Genomic DNA, 20357 nt, shown 5'->3' on the forward strand with positions numbered 1-20357 from the left:
TTTCAGTTCTGCTATAAATAAATAAATAAAATAGAAACTGCTATTGCAATTCTAGCAACACCACACACTTTCCTTATACCCTTTAAATAAATAACTGGCATTCATTTTAGGTGGATAAATATTCATTTCTGAAATAAACACGTCTATTCCTGACAGGAAAAAGAGAATCTTTGTAATTTGGAAAAGAAATACTCTGGACTTTCTGGAGGAAAAGGATTTCCTGTCAGTCCTAGCAGTCTAAAAGAGGTAAGCAGTGTTAACTGCTGTTTTCCTGAACCTCTGGTAAGCTTAATGTTTATTAACATTGTAAGCAATAGTGATTTAGAGTTTGGCAAAACTTGTAAAATATGCAATGCATTGTTCATGTGATTTTCAATATTCTGTTCTTGCTGTGATTAGGAAACTTTGCTGTGTTACTTCTGGAAGTCCAAATTAAGCCAAAAAATAGCTTCTCAGATGTTTTTCCCATTCATTAAACTTTTGCTCTGGATAAATTACCATTTTGCATTTGTTAGAGAATCTGTTTTTCTCTAAATAAACACTTGAACCTGACTGACATAAGGAAAGAGAGATCTACAAACAGCTAAGGCCAAGTGCAACTAAGTTACAGTGTTCTTGCTCTTATATCGTATATTTGATATTTTTTTGTCACTGACTTCTTTTTTGGGATAGAAAAAATCCATTATAAATGTTTATTTCAGCTTCTCATCATTTAAACACCGAGTTAAAGATTTTGAGCTATTGTAACTCTATTTATTTAATCATTGTTGGCAGTCAAAAGGGAAGAGGTTCAAAAGTTTTGGGTGAGGTATTGAGTAAGTATTCCTAATGTGAAAGAAAACCTAGACCTTGCCGTACTTGTGACGCTCCAAAGCTCTGAGGTAATCGTCAAGTCCTCACAACCCACACCTTTGAACTGGGTAAGGAGTCCGAGGGGAGCTGAGCCACAGTCCCTACTTTTTGTAGTGATTCAGCCAGTGCATATCTTAGCAATATTGAATCAATGTATTTATCATCTTAACTCAGAGGTGAAAGTAAGCCGGTCCAGTCTGGTATGGTGCACCGGCAAGAGCCAGTATGCCGTGCCGGATCACACCGGCTTCCACAGCAAGGATTTAAAGGGCCTGGTGCTCCGGCTGCTGCGGGGAGCCCCGGGCTCTTTAACCCCCTACTCTCCCCCTCACAGATCTGGCAGCTGGGCTTGGGCAGGGATTCAAAGGGCCCAGAGCTCCCGAGGGCTGCGGGGAGCCCCGAACCTTTTAAATTTCCAATGCAGCTCCGGCAGCTGGGCTTGGGCCGGGATTTAAAGGGCTCATGTCTCCCCACAGCCACAGGAGCTCTGGGCCCTTTGAACCTCTGCCCCGGCCCAGCTACTGGAGCTGCGGGGGGGATTTAAAGGGCTCGGGGCTCAGCAGCAGCCAGAGCCCCAGGCCCTTTAAGTCACCCCAGAGCCCCGGGGGCTTCCAGCCGCCTCTGCAGCTGAGAGCCTTGGGGTGATTTAAAAGTCCTGGGACTCCCAGCCACAGCCTGTGCCCCAGGGCCTTTAAATCTTGAGAGGCACCACCTCTTCCGGCTGAGGCCACACCTTTTCAGGGTGAGGCCACACACCCCCTCAGGACTCTGGCCATACCGGTAAGTCCTGTAAGTTATTTTCACCCCTATCTTAACTCATCATAATGAAGTTTCTGTGTCTGTGGACTGCAGTTTGTTGTAAACAGAAAATACTAGCGTTTTGAATAAATTGTCAAATATCTAAGGCAGCTCCCTTAACTTAGAATCACACTCAGGGTGAGCAGATGAGAGAAAATATCGGGACAAATTGGGGTGGGGGGCTCCGCCAGCGGAACAAAGATGAGTCAGGACATGGGGAAAACACCTAAATATCAGGACGGTCCCTATTTTATCAGGATGTCTGGTCACCTTAATCACACCTGAGTTTCCTGAATAACATCTGCCTTGAGATTAAGTGAATAAAATCCTCCATCTTCTAGTGTGTCTTTGCAATGCTTCTCCCTGCAGCCAAAATACTCTTTTGCTCATTCCTGAAGATCCCTTTTAAAAGCAGAAATACTGTAGCAATACGTTGTAGCTGTTCTGTTCATTTTCATTCCAAAAGAGGACATCTTTTCATGTATTAATGAATCAGTGCAGTTTTGTAACCATATTCCATTCTTTCACCTGTTTATCTTAAAAGTGGTTCACTGTTTCATTTATTTTTAAAATATATTCTGCCTTATTTTTATGACACTGTTTCAGCAGTGACTTCCCTCCTTTAAAATGGTCTTTTTCCACAGCTCAAGAGTTGGGGCATTGACTTATTTATAATCAATGCATTGAAGCTGTATTTTATTTTTGAAGTGAATGTATTTGACAGCACTAGACACTGAATTTCTCTTGACATCAGAACATTTACATCAACTGTCCTGCCATTGTGCCTCGCCTCCAAGTGTAGCATAGTCTCCATACTTTTTCAGTCAGCCCTTGGCCCTCTTCATCTAAGATTGCTTATAGAGATTCAAATTGCAATGGCTACTTTTAGGATGTGGACTCTTGTCCATTAGGAATCAGACTGATATCCATCAGCATTTTATATGAGCCTCCAAACAGCAACTTTTAGACACAGCTAATTTAAGCAACTATTAGAATAATTTACAGACTAACACCACTGTGTCATAATACCAATCCCGTGAGCCATCCAATCCCCACAAATTTAATTAAAAGGTATATCAGAAAATAAATAGGGATGGGTTTTAAAAAAAAAAAGTGAAGAGAGGAAAATCCTAAGCATTAAACATCCACAAATAAGACTTTTGTTTTGGGGGAAATGCTAATGTTATGTTTAAAACCTAGGTGGCGGCTCTAGCTAAGTGGTTCAAATTTAAACATACTAAAACAGAACAAGAAGCACTAATGGCTTTACTTTGATAAAGTGTCTTGCTCACTTACAGTTGGTTTGCCTTTTGGTAACACAGATGTATTTGGAATGATTGAAAACATTCTTCAAAATTAAACTATTCAGTATTTTAAAAATATAATTGTTATTGCTGCTTTAATGAAATATTTTGATAAGACCACAGATATTTGGCTGTATCACTCCAAACTAACCTTCATTGTACTGGATACATTAACACCTTTGCACGTCTTTTGGCTTTTACTCCTTTTTCGTGTTTAATTTCTGAATTCCTCCTTTTAGGGTTATATCAGTGTAAGTGAAATTAGTGAGCTGTATGGCAATTCCACGAATAGATCCCCTTCCACTCAGCCCCCCACAGATGCTGACGCTGTTGCCACTGAGCCTTCCACGGCTGTGCTGGCGAGCCAGCCACAAAATAAAGAGGTTTGTTTGAGAGACATTTCCCTTTGTTTACATCATTCTTTGACAGCTTTTTTTTTTTTTTTTTTTAATTTCTAGTGTAATAAATTTAACCCTAAAACGAACTGTAGACTTAGCAATGAAGGGTCAGATGTTGGTCTGACAGAAAAGGCCAAAGGAATTCTCCAATTATAAAATGTGTTTGGTTTTGGATTTTGGATTTTAGAGGCTAAGAAGAAGTCACTTATTTCTGACAGGGGCAATCATTGCCTTTCATATGGTAGGCGTCCTTCGGAAAAGTAGTCTCAGGTCATATAATATAATGATGATTTGTATGATGGAGGTGAAGAGTTGATTTCCTATCTTATTATAGCTCATTTTTGTGGGATGAATCTATGCAGAAGTAATATCTATCTTTTATATTTTGGGTACAGATCAATACCTTCACTTTTCTTTGTTGTTCCAATCTGTTCTTTCTGGCCTTTTTTGCACTGTGTTTGTAACTTTTTGCCTTTATATCAATCTTTACATTGTTTAAAAAATAAACAAGCCCCTGTGTTAAAATGGAGTAACTTTATGATTAAAAATGTCCTATATTTGTGCTGCTATAGTTTACCAATAAACTTGGTATTTAGCACTTTTACATTGCTTCAAATATTTATTTTACCAGTTCCAGTATAATATGTACTTTCATTCCAAACTCTCCCAATGAAATATTGTTATAAATTGCAGTTTGTGTGTGCCATGTGTATTGAATAATTCCTAGTAGAAAACTCTGTGTGTAATTTCTCTCTTTCCTATAAAGCTAAGATCATCTCTCTGTTCTGGATTTGTGTTTCCTCACTCTCTTTCTCCTCGCTCTATTGCTCAACTTCCATCAGTCCATTGGCCTGAGGTCATGGTTACACATGTAGATCCTTTTCCTTTATCTGATACACCTCCTCCTCTCCCAGCTAAGAAACACCGCAGGCAACAACAGGTAACAAATTAAAAACTGATCATCTTGAATTTTTTTATGGTGGCAATGAAGTCATTTACACATGAATTTTTCATGTCATGTGATTATCGAAGAATCCATAATTGATTCAAATTTGCAGAGCTCTGTACTTAAAGGTTTTGCTGAATTTTTATGAATTATTACTGAGTGGTGTCAAATGAATAGTCTCTTCTTGATGGTGGTCTGTAAATGCGTTTAGTGATAGAGACATGCACAATGAGATGAGAAAAAATCTCATAATAGCCCGTGGCAGTGTACATATTGTATGTCTGTTTGCTTTTAAAACAAATGAATAACATAGTGGAAAATGCTGACACTTGGGAGCTATCTTAATTGTTGGAAACTCTTGCAACGGTAAAGGGCAAGTGGTTAGATCTAAAGTCAAATTTAAATGGAAGGTTTTCTATTACCTTCCAACAATGGATTCACCAAAAATATTGGCTTTAAACTACCAGTTCATTAGCATTTGGAGAAGTTTATTTTTCCTTTGCCTAATAGGATGCCACTTGAAAACTTAGGCTTTGTCTATACTACATAGCTTTTAGTGACATGGCCGTTAAGTTTGCCAGTGGAAACGCTGTTTGTTGGCACTTTTACAAAATAATTCCACCCCCTATGAGCGGGTTTGTGTTATCAACAGGAGAGTGTGCCTGCTGATAACAAGCCGCTTACACTGCCACTTGTGGCAAAACTTTTGTCTTTTGGGTGGGGGCTTTTTTAAGCACCTGAAAACGACAAAACAATTGGCTGTGTAGACAAAGCCGTAGACTCCTTGTGTTCTTAAAACAATAATTGGGTGCAGGGCCAACAACGTGTTCCTGTTCTTACAATGTTTTCTTAATCAACAGGCAGTGCTGATGTAAAATTATAGGCCCATTTTTATGTATAGTATGATTGATTCAGTTGCAAATTGGTGATGATTTAACATTAAGCTTTACTTTCTGTTTATGAAATATTTTTCATTCTATGTGTGTGATATCCTACATTTTTGAGAGCTTTGTTTAAGATGAATCTCTTAACAACTCACCAATATGGAAACAAATTTTTAATTTTAAGGGTATGAGGAATTAAAACTGTTGTTTATTTCTAAAATAATCCCTGTGTCATTAATTTGGTCCACAATTGCCATAAAAAGAAATATGTTACAAGTTCCATTTCTATGTCCCATTGAATCTTGGAAATTACACAACTTTTATATGGCCATTTATATGTCTTAACTGGCAGAACTCATTAATGATAAATGCTTAAATGTGAACCCTAAGCACTGCACAAGCTTCAGAGAGTCCTTAATGCTATTGTAAATTGAGAATAGTTGATCATTTTTATCTTTGGGGACAATTGGTTACTATTTTACCATGCATCATATAATTTCTATGACTAATAATATGTTTTTAGTACTGCAGCAGCCTTCAAAAACAACAGCAAATCGTGGACAAGATGTAAAACAGAATATTTAGCTTTAAAATGAGACACGTTCTTTACAGTGAAATTTCGAGACGGTAGATTTCATTATAGTGTGGAACATAATTTACCAAACAGTTCAATTCATTTTGTTAAAACAGTGTTGCAAATTATATTTTAAGCACTTTAGAAATCTGGAAGAAAGAAAGAAACAGCACAAGGAGGGCACATATTTGAGTGATACTCTACCCCGCAAGAAAACCGCTCCCTCTATATCTCCACACTTCAGTAGTTCTACTCTCGGACGAAGTGTTACTCCTAAAGTAAGTACTATGCCTATATATAGTTTTTCCATTTCTAGAGTCCCATATGAAAAGTTAAGGAATTAAGGTTGAGTAACGTAATGATCTTGTAATTATCCCAAAAGTAAGGCTATGTCTACATTCTAAAACACTCTGCAACTGTTCCACTGTAGAGCTTCAGGGTAGACACTTACTACAGTGACAGAAGGGATCCTCCCATCTGTGTAGATAATCCATGTCCTCAAGAGGTGGTAACTGGGTTGACAGAAGAATTCTTCTGTCATCCTAGCACTTCTACACCGGGTTTTAAGTCAACTTAACCAGGTCTCCCAGGACAGTGGTTTTGAGAGACATAACCATGCCGAGGTAACTTTTCTGTGTAGATAAACCCTAGATGTTACAAACCAGCAAATTCAGAGTTGAACTTAAAGGAAATCCAAACATGTTAAGATAGGAAAAGGCACCAAAACAACCTTAATTCAAACCTGTAGTGATGTCATGCAATAACAGTTAATTTATGATTACTATATAATAGTGGTTGCAATTCCACATTAGAGTAAACTGATCTTTAAAGAAACATTTAGAGTTCTGATTTTTCTTTTCCTCTTGGTGTTACTAGAAGGTGGAGATGAAACAAAAATTGTATCTAGATTGTGGCACCATGAATCATTGTAGAGCAACCAAAAGCCTTCATGTGATTTTAGGAGGAGAAGATACTTGAAAATATTTCAGAAATTGAGAACGTGTACCACTAAAGTAGCTTATAGCTGATACTTTGTCATGAAATCCATATGAGGTATTTGTTTTGTCCGGAATTGCTGACTTACAAAGTTGTAAGGTGTGCAGTTTGTAAATATCTGTTCACAAAATTTCATGCAGGGTCATTTACCACTAGGACAGAGCAACAGCTGTGGCAGTGTACTTCCTCACTGTCTGGCAACCATAACCAAAGAGTCCGAATCAAGAAGAATGCATAAAGGTAATGTTATTTTAAAACACTTACTTTCTATTCATGGGTATCTAACATTCATTCTTCTGGAAAGTAAATCCCAAGTCAGTGTACTTATAATCTACAGAGTTTATGTTAGGCTTTGAAATAATATTTTTCCTTTCAATATGAAAATAGAAAGCTGCACATGCAATGTTCAGACTTCAGCAAAAGAAGATGTTAAAGATGTATGGAATTAAGCTATATTGCAGGAGCACAGGCAATGTCTCCTTGTCATTTTCCATTTCAATTTAAAAGTGCATCATTTTCACATATGCTGTAGTAAACAAGAAAGGTACATTGAAGAATATGTATTGGGTAAATGGGTTAACTCCAACTAAGGTGAGTGGGTTGTTGTTCTTTTTGAGACAACTTATTAAAGATGGAGTGTGTGTGTGTGTGTGTGTGTGTGTGTGTGTGTGTGTTTAGAAACATTATCCAGTGCCTTGATCTTGTAAATTACTCTTCACGGGCAGATACTTTTACCAGGGTGGAATAATCAGGGTTTATCATTGACCCTTAAAGATGAAGATTTATAACAGAGTACAGTTTATTTTAATCTATCATAGATGTGTGTGCCTAAAAATATTGATTGTTGTAGCTTTGATGGTGCAACTCTGGAATAAAGACATGACAATTCTGCATCCAGTGTACAGTACTGCTCTGAAACATGTCCCTGCAAACCGTGGGGTTCTGTTTATTTTTTCTCAGCTTGTGCTCATTCATGCTCAATTTTTTTAAGTAAAAATGTGTTTGATTCTGTCAACTCTGCAAACTCAACTGTTTCTGAGATCTGAGAATCAATATCTGTTATTTGTGGCATGTGCATCATTACCAAAAATAAATATTCTACTGTAGAAATTACTTTACAATTGTGTTAATTATGCATTAGCCAAAATAGAATCCATAGTACTTTTCCATCATAGTTTCCCATCTGTGTGTTGGCTATTCAGGGCTAACAAGTGTTAAAAGCATTATTGTAGTCTAAGAAGATGTTTGTAGTCAGCCAAATCAACAGAGGTGACTGGACATATATGGAGCAGATTTGCTGAGTAAAATTGCACCATTTTTACATAGCCACCTTACAAAATTGAACCACATTTGTGGGTTTGCCTCTTAGGGTTCAGTAATCTGGAGGGCCTTGCACAAACTGTCTGTTTTGTTTTGTGTGTGTGTATGTTTGTTTGTTTCTTCCACCCTGAAGTATTTCAGAAGCGGACACAAAAACAGTTCAATTGTCAGCCTGGAAAACTTCTCTGTTGTGTATTTTGCAATACAAGATAGTTTACAAATGCACCCAGACATAATACGTACAATTTTTTGTGACATAACTTGTTTGCTTTGGCTTACAAAACATAAGAGACAAATGTTACACAATTATTTTAAGTTAGAAGATCACAATTTTTTAAAATAGGAGTGATTTTTACAAAGTTATTTCAAGACTGCATTTAGAGTAGGTGATGTGAAACAACTGTGAATTGTTAAAGGCTTTTTTACAAATTGAAGATGCTGGGTATTATGGGAAGGATAGACCCACTAATTTTGAAAATCCTTGCCCACCTTTTATGTCTCAAACTCCGCCAATCAAATTTCTTTTGTCAGCATGCAACCAAACTATGATATATATGCCATATGAACAATTGTGTAATACACAGATCAGGAAAATGCTGAGAGAATGGGAAAGAGAATCACTGAAATTAGCCAGTATAGTAGAGGTGTAGACTAAAAATATATAGTCTAATTCAAGACTGAATAAGCAGATGGAGAATACAAAAAAGAGGTATATTTGATACTATGCAAGGTGTTTTTTTCGATGTCATCTGGAATAATATGTGCTATGGTGATTGCCATATCACAGAAAGATAATTATTGCCTTAAAAGAGGCAGCAGAGAGGATAGCTGGTGTGAAGACACTAAATTATGAAAAGAGATTTAGGGGATTGGGTTTATTCTCATTGGGAAAGAGGAAATTTCTTGATGGCCTAATTTGAAATGTTGAGACATTATAAAACTGTTGATAGATGCTTTGCTTGCACTCACACAGGTTTTAAAAAGTGGGAGATATAATTAAAACAGAGGGGATCTAGGAATAAATGCAAAAAACAGGCAGAACTGTCTCTGCTTCACTCTCCTTCCTTAGTGATATTTTTAATGTTTATTACCTTTTTGCTCAGATTTATTTTTTGGAAGGAGTTTGAAGGCTATAATGGCTTTTTTCTGTTCCTAAATTGTCTTAAGGTTTGGGGAAAGTCCTTTAAACTCACAAATTGGCAACTAAATTGTTTGCAGAAACTCTTCTTTAGATAATTTGTTAAATACTCCTGTATGTTGAACAAATCAGTGAAGAAATAAAAAAATTCATCCTGAAACAATTATTTGGTGTGTGGAAACCTGAGGGGCAAGTTCTAAAACCTTTAAAAATAGGCACAAACAGGGCTCCTATGCAATTTAGTGGGGAGGCCTATACCGTGAAGCCGGAGGCATAATTTAGCCCATTAGGTAGAACTTACATTCTTTTTAATAGTATCAGTGGAGAATGTGTGTTGCCTTAAAATAGTGGCATTAGCATTAGCATTGGTTAAAAAATTTCACTCGTCCTAAGATTTAAACATAATTTTGAATTTAGTTTAATTATTTGTTATTAGAGACAGGTCAATTTTCTGTTCTTGAATGTGGCTCCCATTGATTCAGTGGAAGATGGGCCTTGGTTACACAAGTCTAAGTTCTGCATAACTTCACAAACACATAGTTGAGAATGAAGACAAATCAGGTGTGAGCAGAAGTTAAATTTATTCTGTTTTCTTTCCTAAGTCCTGACAACTATATGATTTCCTTTCCTTACTATCATCCCTTTATTTCTTTGCCAGCTCTCCTCATATATAAAAACATAATTCATCAGAAAGATAAGCTTGGCCTTTTATCTACAAACAAGTGTAACAGCCGTTGAGTATCTGGGAAAGTTATATGCTGCTCTTGTAGGGGGATCGATATGTTGATCTTGTACATCTTTCCCATTTCTTTTAATAACACTGAACTGTGAGAAAAGATTACTTGAGAGAAGGGAAGATTCTTGTACAGCCCAACACAGTGTGCAGGCTTATATAGTGGTATATAGTCTTGTGATAGATAGACATTTGTGAGAACCAAAATATAGCTGTTGTCTAATTTTAGACACCCGTCCTGGTTTACATCATCCTGCATTGTGCTGCAGGACTTCATAATTGTGTGTTCACTATATTGAGTGGCTTTGCAGAGATAAGTAGTTTATTTTTTCCCTAATAAATAAAGAATAGATATGAGTATTGCCTGTTTGTTCAGCTTAAGTGGCCAGATCAAGAGAAAACATGTATAAAATTCTTTAGACATGTTAAAACAATAAAATCATGTATTAATCTTTAATATCCCCTACACTTCCCCCAGAAAGCTCATTTTGTAAGTACAGCGAATGTAAAAAGTAGATTCTAAACCTTGTAAACTTGTGATGCATACTAAAACATCACTTATTTCACTTGCCTTCTCTCCGACAGTTGACAGGCTTGACATTTCAGTGGGTTTCTGAGCTGAAGGTGATGTGTTGTGGGTGACATGATAGTCCCACTTTATTGCTTCCAAAAACATGCACAATCCCATTGAATTTATTGGCATTATATATGCTTATGCCAGTGGTGAATTATAGTTTTGTATGATGAATGCCTTTTTATCCTTTACTATTTGGAGCATATACCATAAACATAGCACGGTGTCACATCAACTGCAATATTAAATGGAGTTGAAGTACTGCTCAGGTGTTAATGGTGTTTCCAGTGGCTTACAAGCTTTCTTGGGGCTGAAATTCTTAGGCCAGAGATCTGAGTGTGCATATGCATAATTCTGTAGAAAGTTATTCAGCTGTCTCTGGAGGAATTGACAGTTAAGCTAATTCAGAAATGTTTTTCTAAAGTAGTATTAAATTAAATACGCTTAAAATTATTTTTCTCTAATTTTCTCTCTAATTTCTACTTCACTGACCCCAAAAACGTAAATTTGAAAATCCAAGAAGGTAAAATATAAATTTAAAGATGAATATTTTAATTTCACCAAAGTCAGGAAATGGAGCATTTTCAAATCCACTTCAATTTGACCACGTTGTGCATATTCATTAAGCTATTTGGCTTTATGCAGGAATAGAAAACACAACAGATAGGCAAGGGAACTGACTTAAATTTCATGTGGAAACTGCAGCTTTGCATATCTTGATTCTGGGGCAGTTGATGTCTCATCTGCAAATAAATTTAAGACCAAGTGACGATGGTTTTCATTTGGAAGTATTTTCACAGAGCCATTCATACTAAGTGGACTTAATTGCAAAGACTACTAAAAGCGTGAGTGACAAGTAACCTGATTTAAAAAACTAGATCTCACAAGGAAATAACTAAGACCTTGTCTACACTGGCAAGTAAAGCAGCTTTCTGTGTTGTAACACCTGAGGCGTGTACACACTGCCAAGCCACTTATTGCACAGAAACTGTAAAAAAAACCTCACCCCAACAAGAGGCGTACAGCTTTCTGCACCAGGGAACAGCACTGCGATGCCAGTGTAGATACTTTGGTCAATTACAGTGCTGTGATTGCCTCCAGGAGGTGTCCCACAATACCTGTTCTCACCTCTCTGGTCATCGGTTTGAACTCTACTGCCCCGCCCTCAGGTGACCAACTGTCATCCCCAGCCCTTAAATTACTTGGGAATTTTGAAAGTCCCCTTCCTGTTTGCTCAGTGACAAATGCAGTGGTCTCAGCGCATCTTTCCAGGTGACTAAGCCTGCTCCACGCACGATCCCCCACTTGGCGCAATGCCGAGCTGATGGACGTCATCAGCATTCAGGGAGAGGAGGCAGTCCAGTCCCAGCTGCGCTCCAGTGTAGGAATTATGAGACCTACAGATAGATTTCATGATGCATGACAGAAAGGGTCCATGACTGAGACACACTGCAGTGCAGGGTCAAAGTGAAGGGCTCTGGAACACCTACCACAAGGCGCAGGAGACAAACCATCACTCCAGTGCTGCACCCATGAGCTGCCTGTTCGACAAAGAGCTGGATGCGATACTCGGTGGCAACCCCACCTACACTGTGAAGGCCCCTGTGGCTACTTTGTTGGCTTATGTGCCAGTCAAGAGTGGACTGAGCCAGGAGGAGGAAATCTTGGACAAGGACGTGGAGGGGCAATGGGACCCAGAGGCAGAGGTTGACTTGGAGGCCAGAGATGCATGCAGTCAGGAGCTTTTTTTCTACCCAGGAGGAGCCTAGGCAGTCACAGCTATCGGAGATTGGTGAAACGCAAGCAGGAGAGGAGGCTCCTGGTAAGAGGATCTGATTTTGAGAATCACTGAAGCGAGCTTTTGGGGGCAGGAGGGTTGCAGAGAGCAGGCTTGTCTCCCACTGCATGCCTGGTCTGAGCGGCAGAACAGGCTGTTGATTGACTCCCTCACTTCACGGGGAATCTCCCTCAGAGATCTCCAGGAGACTGTCATGGAGATACTGGGCAAACTACTGCCACAGGTTCTTTGGCAGAGCTGCTTTGTTTCTTGCCCCATTAAGGGTAACTTTCCCATGCCACCAGGGGCAGCTCTAGATATTTCACTGCCCCAAGCACTGCGTCATGCCGCAGGGAGCGCTCTGCTGTTCGCCGGTCCCGCGGCTCCAATGGATCTCCCGCAGGCGTGCCTGCAGAGGGTCCGCTGGTCCCACGGCTCCAGTGGACCTCCTGCAGGCGTGCCTGCGGGAGGTCCACCGGAGCCATGGGACCAGCGGACCCTCTGCAAGCATGCCACCGAAGGGACTCTGCCTGCTGCCCTCTCGGCAACCAGCAGAGCGCCCCCCGTGGCATGCCGCCCCAAGCACGCGCTTGGCGTGCTGAGGCCTGGGGCCGCCCCTGCATGCCACTCTACCGTCTCTGGGGGGACACCATTGATGCACACAGGCGAGCTGCATAGGAGCCAGGGTGGACGCCACAGTCTTGATTCCCTGGTCACCCTCAGCAGCGAACTATCTTTCATAATGTGGAAGATGTGCCTGTGGAAAATGTGGGGACAGGAATGATTATAAGGCCCCCCCACAATGCTGGCTCTCCCCAGGAGCCACGTTCCCAGTGTACAGTATGGTCATAGAACACTGATTTCCCCTGCCCCTACAGTTATTCACCATTTTGGGGGGCTTGTGGCTCGTGTGCTTGCCTGGGGTCAGCCAGTTAGGGACAGCTATGTGAATAGTGGCTGTGTTTTAAATCAGTGGTCTGAGTGTTGCAAACAATACTGCTTCTGTAAAATGTTGCATTTTGGCTTTACAGATATGACCTTGGAACCCAGCCTTCCTCTTTGTTATTGCTGGCAGAACAGCTCCACGGAATTAGAAAGCAGCTATGAAGAACTAAAGAGGACTTTCTGTGCAATGTCATGATGCAGTCCGTGGCCAAAAAATAAGAATTGAAGGAGTGACAGGACACTGAAAAGAGGTACTGAAAGGAGAACACGGCACGCCAGAATGAAGCCACGGGGTGGCTCTTAAACACTATGGAGCACCAAGCGGATACACTCTAGGTGCTGCTAGCACTGCAAACCGTGCCCACCCTTCCGTGAAGCCACTGTCGCAAAACTCTTTCTCATGTGCCTCCCAGACATCACCAACACACTCTTATCAACCTTCTGGCTCCAGTCTGTACCCGCTGCATTCCACTCCTGCCCCGTCACAGTCCCGCCCTGCAGACTCCGAGTACCCACTTCACTCAACACCCGTTCCTCTGCAGTTTGGCCCTGCTGAAGTATGCTACCTGCTGCCCTGTACTCCAAAGGAGAAGGTTGGATATGATATCTGAACATGCACGAATCTTTAACCATCCTGGGACCCCACCTCCTCCTAGGGCTCTCCCTTCCCCCATCCCCCTCAGTGCTGATTTGTTTTTTTTTTGTTTATCTCTCTCCTCCAGTTGTTGTTTTTTAATAAAATAATTGTGTTGGTTTGAAAGCAATATTTATTCCATTAATTGAAAGCAAACAGAGCAGTTTTCTTACAAAGCAACAGGCAGTTTTCTTACACCTTCATAGTGCATCGTCTGCACCAATCACAATCACCTCCTAGCATTACAAGCACTCTACTCCCAAGCATACCAACAAATATTAGTGACTTTCAGCTTCAAGAAGAGGAAGAGGTGCTCTGTGGCATAGCTGCCCAGAGAGTACTGCTCTGAATACCGCTGCAAGTGCCGCAAATGTGAACATGCTGTTGCACAGGCAGTGACAGTGTGAACACAACAACCGTTTCCCTTCAGAGCTCTCTGAGCAGTGCTGTAACTGCCAGCGCTGTAACTCTGTCAGTGTAGACATACCCTAATACTATTTTAGCTAATGATTCTCTGAGTTAAGAGTAGTTTGTCACATGTCAAATATCTTTGGCATAAACCATTAACTGAAAAACTGTTTCTTAGCTGTCATACTTGATGGATTTCTCAAGGATTGTGGTGTAAGTACAATTCTGGCATACATAGAATTGATTTAAGAGCTACCAATAGATAAATGAGACATCCTGTTTAAACTAAGATGTCTACAAGCAAAAGGTTATTTTAAACTTCAGCCACCTAAAGAGGAGGAGACAGTGATTGCTTTGAGGAAAAATTGGGAGCTAAGGCTCAGGTGAACCCGTGGGCCTGTGCAACTTCAGTGGGACTCCATGCATGTGTATGGTTTAGCCTGTGTACGCTGGGTAGCGTGGCTAAAGAGCCATTAAAGTAGGAATGTGAGACTTGTCCAAATAATTAAATCTAACCAATTTATAGAGTGGGCTCTCAAAGGAAGTAGTAGAAGTTAAAAAAACAAGAAAAGACAAAGAGCTGGAAAACAGTGTAGAGAGCACGCCTCACCAGCTGCCTAGATAATGAAAGTGGTCTTTTTCATCTCTTAATTTCTACTGTGTCAGTTTGCCACTCAGAACGTCGTATATACAATTTATACATAGTTTAAGCACTCTTGTAAGAGCAAGATCTTGGGACATGACTTATTCTACTTTAAAATAATGGGCACTAATTTAAAAAAAAATGAAAAAACCTCTTAAATGTATACAATATGATTTTTTTTATTCTTCTTCTTATCAAACTTAGGAAAATCCAAAAAAGGTATGAGAACACCCTTTTATCTGTCTGTGTGTGTATCACTGAGGTGTTTTGCTGAAATCACTGATTAAAGTGATACTGTCAAGTAGTTCAGGACCAAAATCTGTGTAAATTTTCAAGTTGTTGAAATGTAGTGCAGAGCCTTCTGCAGATTCCCACTTTTTTTAAAAATAACTTTTCAAAATAAACTCACAACTCTGTCACTGGTACCTGCAGAGCCACTGCCTGTGCATTAGCCTAATGTTTTTGCTCTGTGCCTCAGAACCAAACAAGGGGAGTACAAATAAAAGAATTATGTTCACACAGCTGGGCTGATTTATGTTTGATCACAGGAAAGTAAAGCCAACCGTGCTATTTTGGCATATGTGCCATACAAAAAATGGGTTCAGAGGCTGAGATGTTTGCATACATACAAACAAAAAACAGGAAAAGAGAGATTTTTAACCTTCTAAGAAGGTAAAAGAAATGAAGAGAGTTTTTTAAAAGATCAGTTATTAAAAATACTTGACAATGTCTCTTTTGAAAGCAGTTTGAGTTAATATCTGTGACCTCACAATTATTCAATATTACTAGACTTGTGGCTCTGTAACAACTGTTGGTCTTGGTGTTTAATGAGCTGGTTTTGTTGTTGCATATGCATTCTTTGACTTAACTACGCAGTTACTAAAATTATTTTGTTTTGTTCTTATTACTTTAAAAAAATCCTTAATCTTGTTCTTTTGTTATTATATCACAGTTTGCTATGTCACAGGCTTTTTTGCAAGCCCCAAGGAAGGGATGGGAAAGGGGCAGAATATCGTAGTGACATCTTACTGGGAGCTTACTACTTTTAGTAGCAGCCTCTATGGTTGAGCAACTTAATTGCCAAAATGCCTGTAAGCAATGGATGCTTTCTGTGTAGTATATATTTCTCTCTTGGCTTTCGACCTTGGATATCCCTTCATGACCTTATCTTCAGATTTCTATTTTATTTTGTTTTAAATAATTAAATAATAAGCGTGAGGTCCTTATTACTCCCCTGTCAGAGGCTATTTTATTTTCTTTGGTTATCATCCTGACTTCAATATTGGGAGGGCAGGGGGAAGAGGGAGATATACCTTGAGTATATCTGTTCACAAAAAGACTCTGGATGATAAGCAGTGAAGGGCTGTAATCATAGAATATCAAGGTTGGAAGGGGCCTCAGGAGGTCATCTAGTCCAACCCCTTGCTCAAAGCAGGACCAATCACCAGGCAGATCTTTACCCCAGTTCCCTAAATGGCTCCCTCAAGGATTGAAGTCACAACCCTGGGTTTATAGCAGGTCAAGGCTCAAACCACTGAGCTATCCCTCCCCACAAAACAGGGCTTATCCAGGATTTGAACCCGGGCCCTCTTACACCCTAAGCAGGGACCATACCCCTAGACCAACAAGCCACTATGTAAGTGGATATAGGTAGGTTGTATTTTGGTGCTATTAGAAAGCTGATGCTGGGCTATATTAGAACTGGGACTAAAGTAAACTGCCTGTCTCCTAAGGCACAAAAAGAAAAGGAGAACATGGTATTATATTTTCTGCAGCTGAACACACGACCTACGTACTGTACTTAGAAAAAAACATAGTTTGTCATTGAGTTATATTGGCATAAATTCAATTGAAGGAGCAATTTTTTTAAATTATTATAATAGTGCAATTTTTCTTCACAGGAAATGATAGTCTGCTTATTTCAATGCGTATTCATAGTTGTAAATTATCCTTTTTTCTGCATTGCATTTTAAAATCATTTTGTGAGTTTTCATACCCTTCATGAATCATACATTCTTTCTGTGTGTGAAGAGGATGGAAGATAACCATCGGTGGCAGAAAGCGTTCTCACGAGAACAGTTTAAAATCCTTTCCTTTCATGATCAACAAGATTCAAATGTTTCACTGTATGTTTTATATTCAGGATATAAAAAAATAGGGTTCATTTTTTCCAGTGAAATATGGGAAATGTTTAATTTTTAAAGTAAAATTAAGGGCTTTTTTTTTTTTAGTAATCTATATTAGTAAACTAGGACTCTCTAAAATATACCCATTGGAATAATATTTCTCCTTTCAGTAATTTCTGTTTCCTTCTCTTTACATAATGAATAATTGAAAACCCTTTTAAAGGCGCAATTAATCATTCCAAAGGTACAAGTATTAAAGGTAATTTTATCAAATGTTAGAAATATCATTTGTCATAAGTTATTAAAAACAAACTACACATACAAAGCTGTAACATCAGTTATAGAAACTGCGTTACATGGTGTTTATTATTATCCATCAAAGCTGACGTGTGTGTGTGTGTCACTTTTTTCTCCTCCACTAACTAGTTCAGTTGAATTTCCAATGAAATCTAATCTCTTCTTGAATGACAAGTACAATGCTATTGGCATCTTGGAAATCAGCTTTAATTGTGTATAGGAAAACATTCAGTAGCTGACTGGAATGGGGAAATAATGTATGTTGTCTTGGAGATGTGTGGAGTGCATGTTCTCCTTAATAAAGTAATTTAATTTATGATTTGGTGTGAGCTATGCACTATGCATATACATTTTTTAGAATACTGTAGCTTTTTTTTGATGAAGCTCCAGTTACAATAGTTTGCTCTCTGAAAGGGAATTCTGCTAACTGTCATGCCAGAGAAATGATCCTAGAACCAAACTAATTCCTGTGCAGGTAAAATACCAGAGGAAGAAGGCCTGTTACTAAAAATTACTGTGGAAAATATTCCCAATTCATATTTCTTAAGTCATTAATAATGATGACTAATAAAAAATGTATAAAATATGATGTGGCAAAATCCCCAGACAAATTGTTATCTGGATTAATACATGTGAATCAGTAGATTGTTTCTTGATTCAGGAGAGATTTTAATATCTTCCAATCGGTGCTGCTCATCTCCTGGTTTATGCACAATGTAATCTGAAGTATTTAAGAATCAAAAGTGCAAGCAGCTCTTTGATTGTTTCAAAAAGAATGTGATCTGTGACCCAATGTGGACAATATAATACTTTAATACAAGCATTAAAAGGGATTTTATAGAATATCTTTATGCACCAAACTAGCAGGCTCCTTTACACTTCCTTCTTATGAATCAAAGGCTTATTTATATGGTGCGGCTATGTGCATTAAAATTGTAAAGCACACCAACATGCTGCACACTTACTGCTCCGTGAAGATCTTCCTGGTATGCAGAAGTTTCCAAAATTATTTGGTTAAAACTAAAACAGACCAAATATCTGTGTCCAAGAAGGCAAATGCTTTAACTGAGTAATTCCAATCCACTCATGTGATTTACACAATCATGATAATTTAACCTGACTTTTTTTTAAAATAAGCATTACAAATAGTGTCTTTACATAGGGCAAGAACTAAGATTTCTATTTGCATGCTTACCATCCGTACATGCTTGATGGATGCTCACAGGAAGCAGGAACAACTGGTGATTTTGTAGTGGTATTGAAACAAAAAAAACCCATGCACACAAAAACAAGTGTCTCATGAGGCTATTGGGCTACAAAAGTCTCTGTTTCAGTCTTGTAAGGGGAATCTCAAGTAGTACTGTACTTGTAAGTTTTAGGGAGATACCTTAATAATGTGAATCAAGATTACTTAAAGGATACGCTCTTTATTTTCAGCATATAAACTAAAAGTCTGATCTGCAGTTGCCATTAAGGTCAAAACAAAAACTGACTTTAGTGGGAGTTGCAGGTACTTGGCACTCCTGAAAATCAGGGCATTTTAATTAGGTGGTGATTTAGATGCTTAACTTTAGCTACCTCGAGTCACAGTTTCAGGGTAAAAGTGCTTATAGCCTCGAGGGTTGCCAACCCTCCACAATTGTCCTGGAGTCTCCAGGGATTAAAGATTAATCTTTAATTACACATTATGTCATGTGATGAAACCTCCAGGAATATATCTAACCACAATTGGCAGCCCTAAAGCTCCCTCCTGTGGTTCACTCCAGGAATGCCAAGTCAGTTCTCAGGCCTCTATCTGTCACCAGTATCTGGGTGGGGAGCTATGTCCCATTTCCTTCTGATTGGAAGTTGTAAGGCTTCACAGCCCCTGTTATACCCAGTGATACCCTAGCAAGCCCATCTGCCTAATGGCCAGTACCTGTGCACTGCTTTCTCTCCGAGGGCTACAAACTGTGTATTGCCAGCCATTACAAGTTACCACACAGCTCTTTCTATGCAAACACATTTATTCTTATGATAAAAGCATTACAGAGACACCATAATAAAAACAATAAACAGATCTAGCCTCTTATTGAATGTATGAGAAATTGCCCATCAGTCCTCTGGGGCCCTGGTAGGCCAAAGTCTTTCAAACCCTTCAGCAAGGGTTGGAAGTGCCCTCTGTCCCCACCAGCCTATTTGCTGAATCAGAAGAAAGACACAAATCTGTTTAAACTGTACTTTTTATGCAACGTGTCCTTTCTTTGTTTGAATCTCTGGAAACCCAGCTTGAATCAGTATATGCCAACCACCCCAGAGGCTGGTACCTCTCTGGAGCTGTTTACAGTCTCAGCAGCCCACCTTATCACTCACCATTCTTTTTAGTTCTTGGAGGAGCTATGGTAACCCTCCTCCATGGAGTAATCAGGGCCGGTGCAAGGAAGTTTCGCGCCCTTGGCGAAACTTCCACTTGCTCACCCCCAGCCCTGCAGCAGCTCCCCAACCCCCCCGCCCTGAAGTGTGCCCCCCACCCCTGTGGCAGCTCCCCACACCCCATGGCAGCTCCCCACCCCCTGGCCCGAGGAGCCCTGCGGTACCTCCCCACCCCAGCTCACCTCTGCTCCGCGTCCTCCCCAAGCACGCTGTCCTGCTCTAATTCTCCTCCCAGGCTTGCAGGTGCCAAACAGCTGACTGGCGCCACAAGCCTGGGAGGTGGGAGAAGTGAAGCAGCGACTGCGCAGTGGAACCCCTGGGCTGCCGGCGGCAGCATGCTGACCCAGGGGAACCCCTGGGCTGCCGGTGGCAGTGTGCTGACCCAGGGGAACCCCTGGGCTGCCGGCTGCCGACAGCGACGTGCTGACTCAGGGGAACTCCTGGGCTGCCGGCTGCTGGCTGCCGGCAGCAGTGCACTGACCCAGGGGAACCCTTGGGCTGGCGGTGGCAGCGCGCTGACCCATGGAAACCCCTGGGCTGGCGGCTGCTGGCAGCTACACATTGACCCAGGGGAACCCCTGGGCTGCTGGCGGCAGCG

General features: G+C 40.0%; 1 protein-coding gene across 9 annotated transcripts in view; it reads left to right on the forward strand.

Moving 5' to 3' along the window:
- Window positions 1–20357, forward strand: part of PHLDB2 (pleckstrin homology like domain family B member 2) — a 99401-nt gene that overhangs the window by 65447 nt on the left and 13597 nt on the right. For 3 of the 9 annotated variants that reach the window (XM_050956617.1, XM_050956641.1, XM_050956633.1), the window contains 6 exons: window positions 157–246; window positions 3194–3337; window positions 4119–4292; window positions 5894–6034; window positions 6893–6992; window positions 17274–17309. In XM_050956617.1, coding sequence (XP_050812574.1) covers window positions 157–246; window positions 3194–3337; window positions 4119–4292; window positions 5894–6034; window positions 6893–6992; window positions 17274–17309 — 685 coding nt within the window. The remainder of the gene's footprint in view (window positions 1–156; window positions 247–3193; window positions 3338–4118; window positions 4293–5893; window positions 6035–6892; window positions 6993–17273; window positions 17310–20357) is intronic. The other 6 variants (XM_050956650.1, XM_050956668.1, XM_050956659.1 and 3 more) reach the window with 4 other exon arrangements.

The sequence above is a fragment of the Gopherus flavomarginatus genome, chromosome 1 (genome assembly GCF_025201925.1).
Source record: "Gopherus flavomarginatus isolate rGopFla2 chromosome 1, rGopFla2.mat.asm, whole genome shotgun sequence".
In the NCBI taxonomy this organism is placed as follows: Eukaryota; Metazoa; Chordata; order Testudines; family Testudinidae; genus Gopherus; species Gopherus flavomarginatus.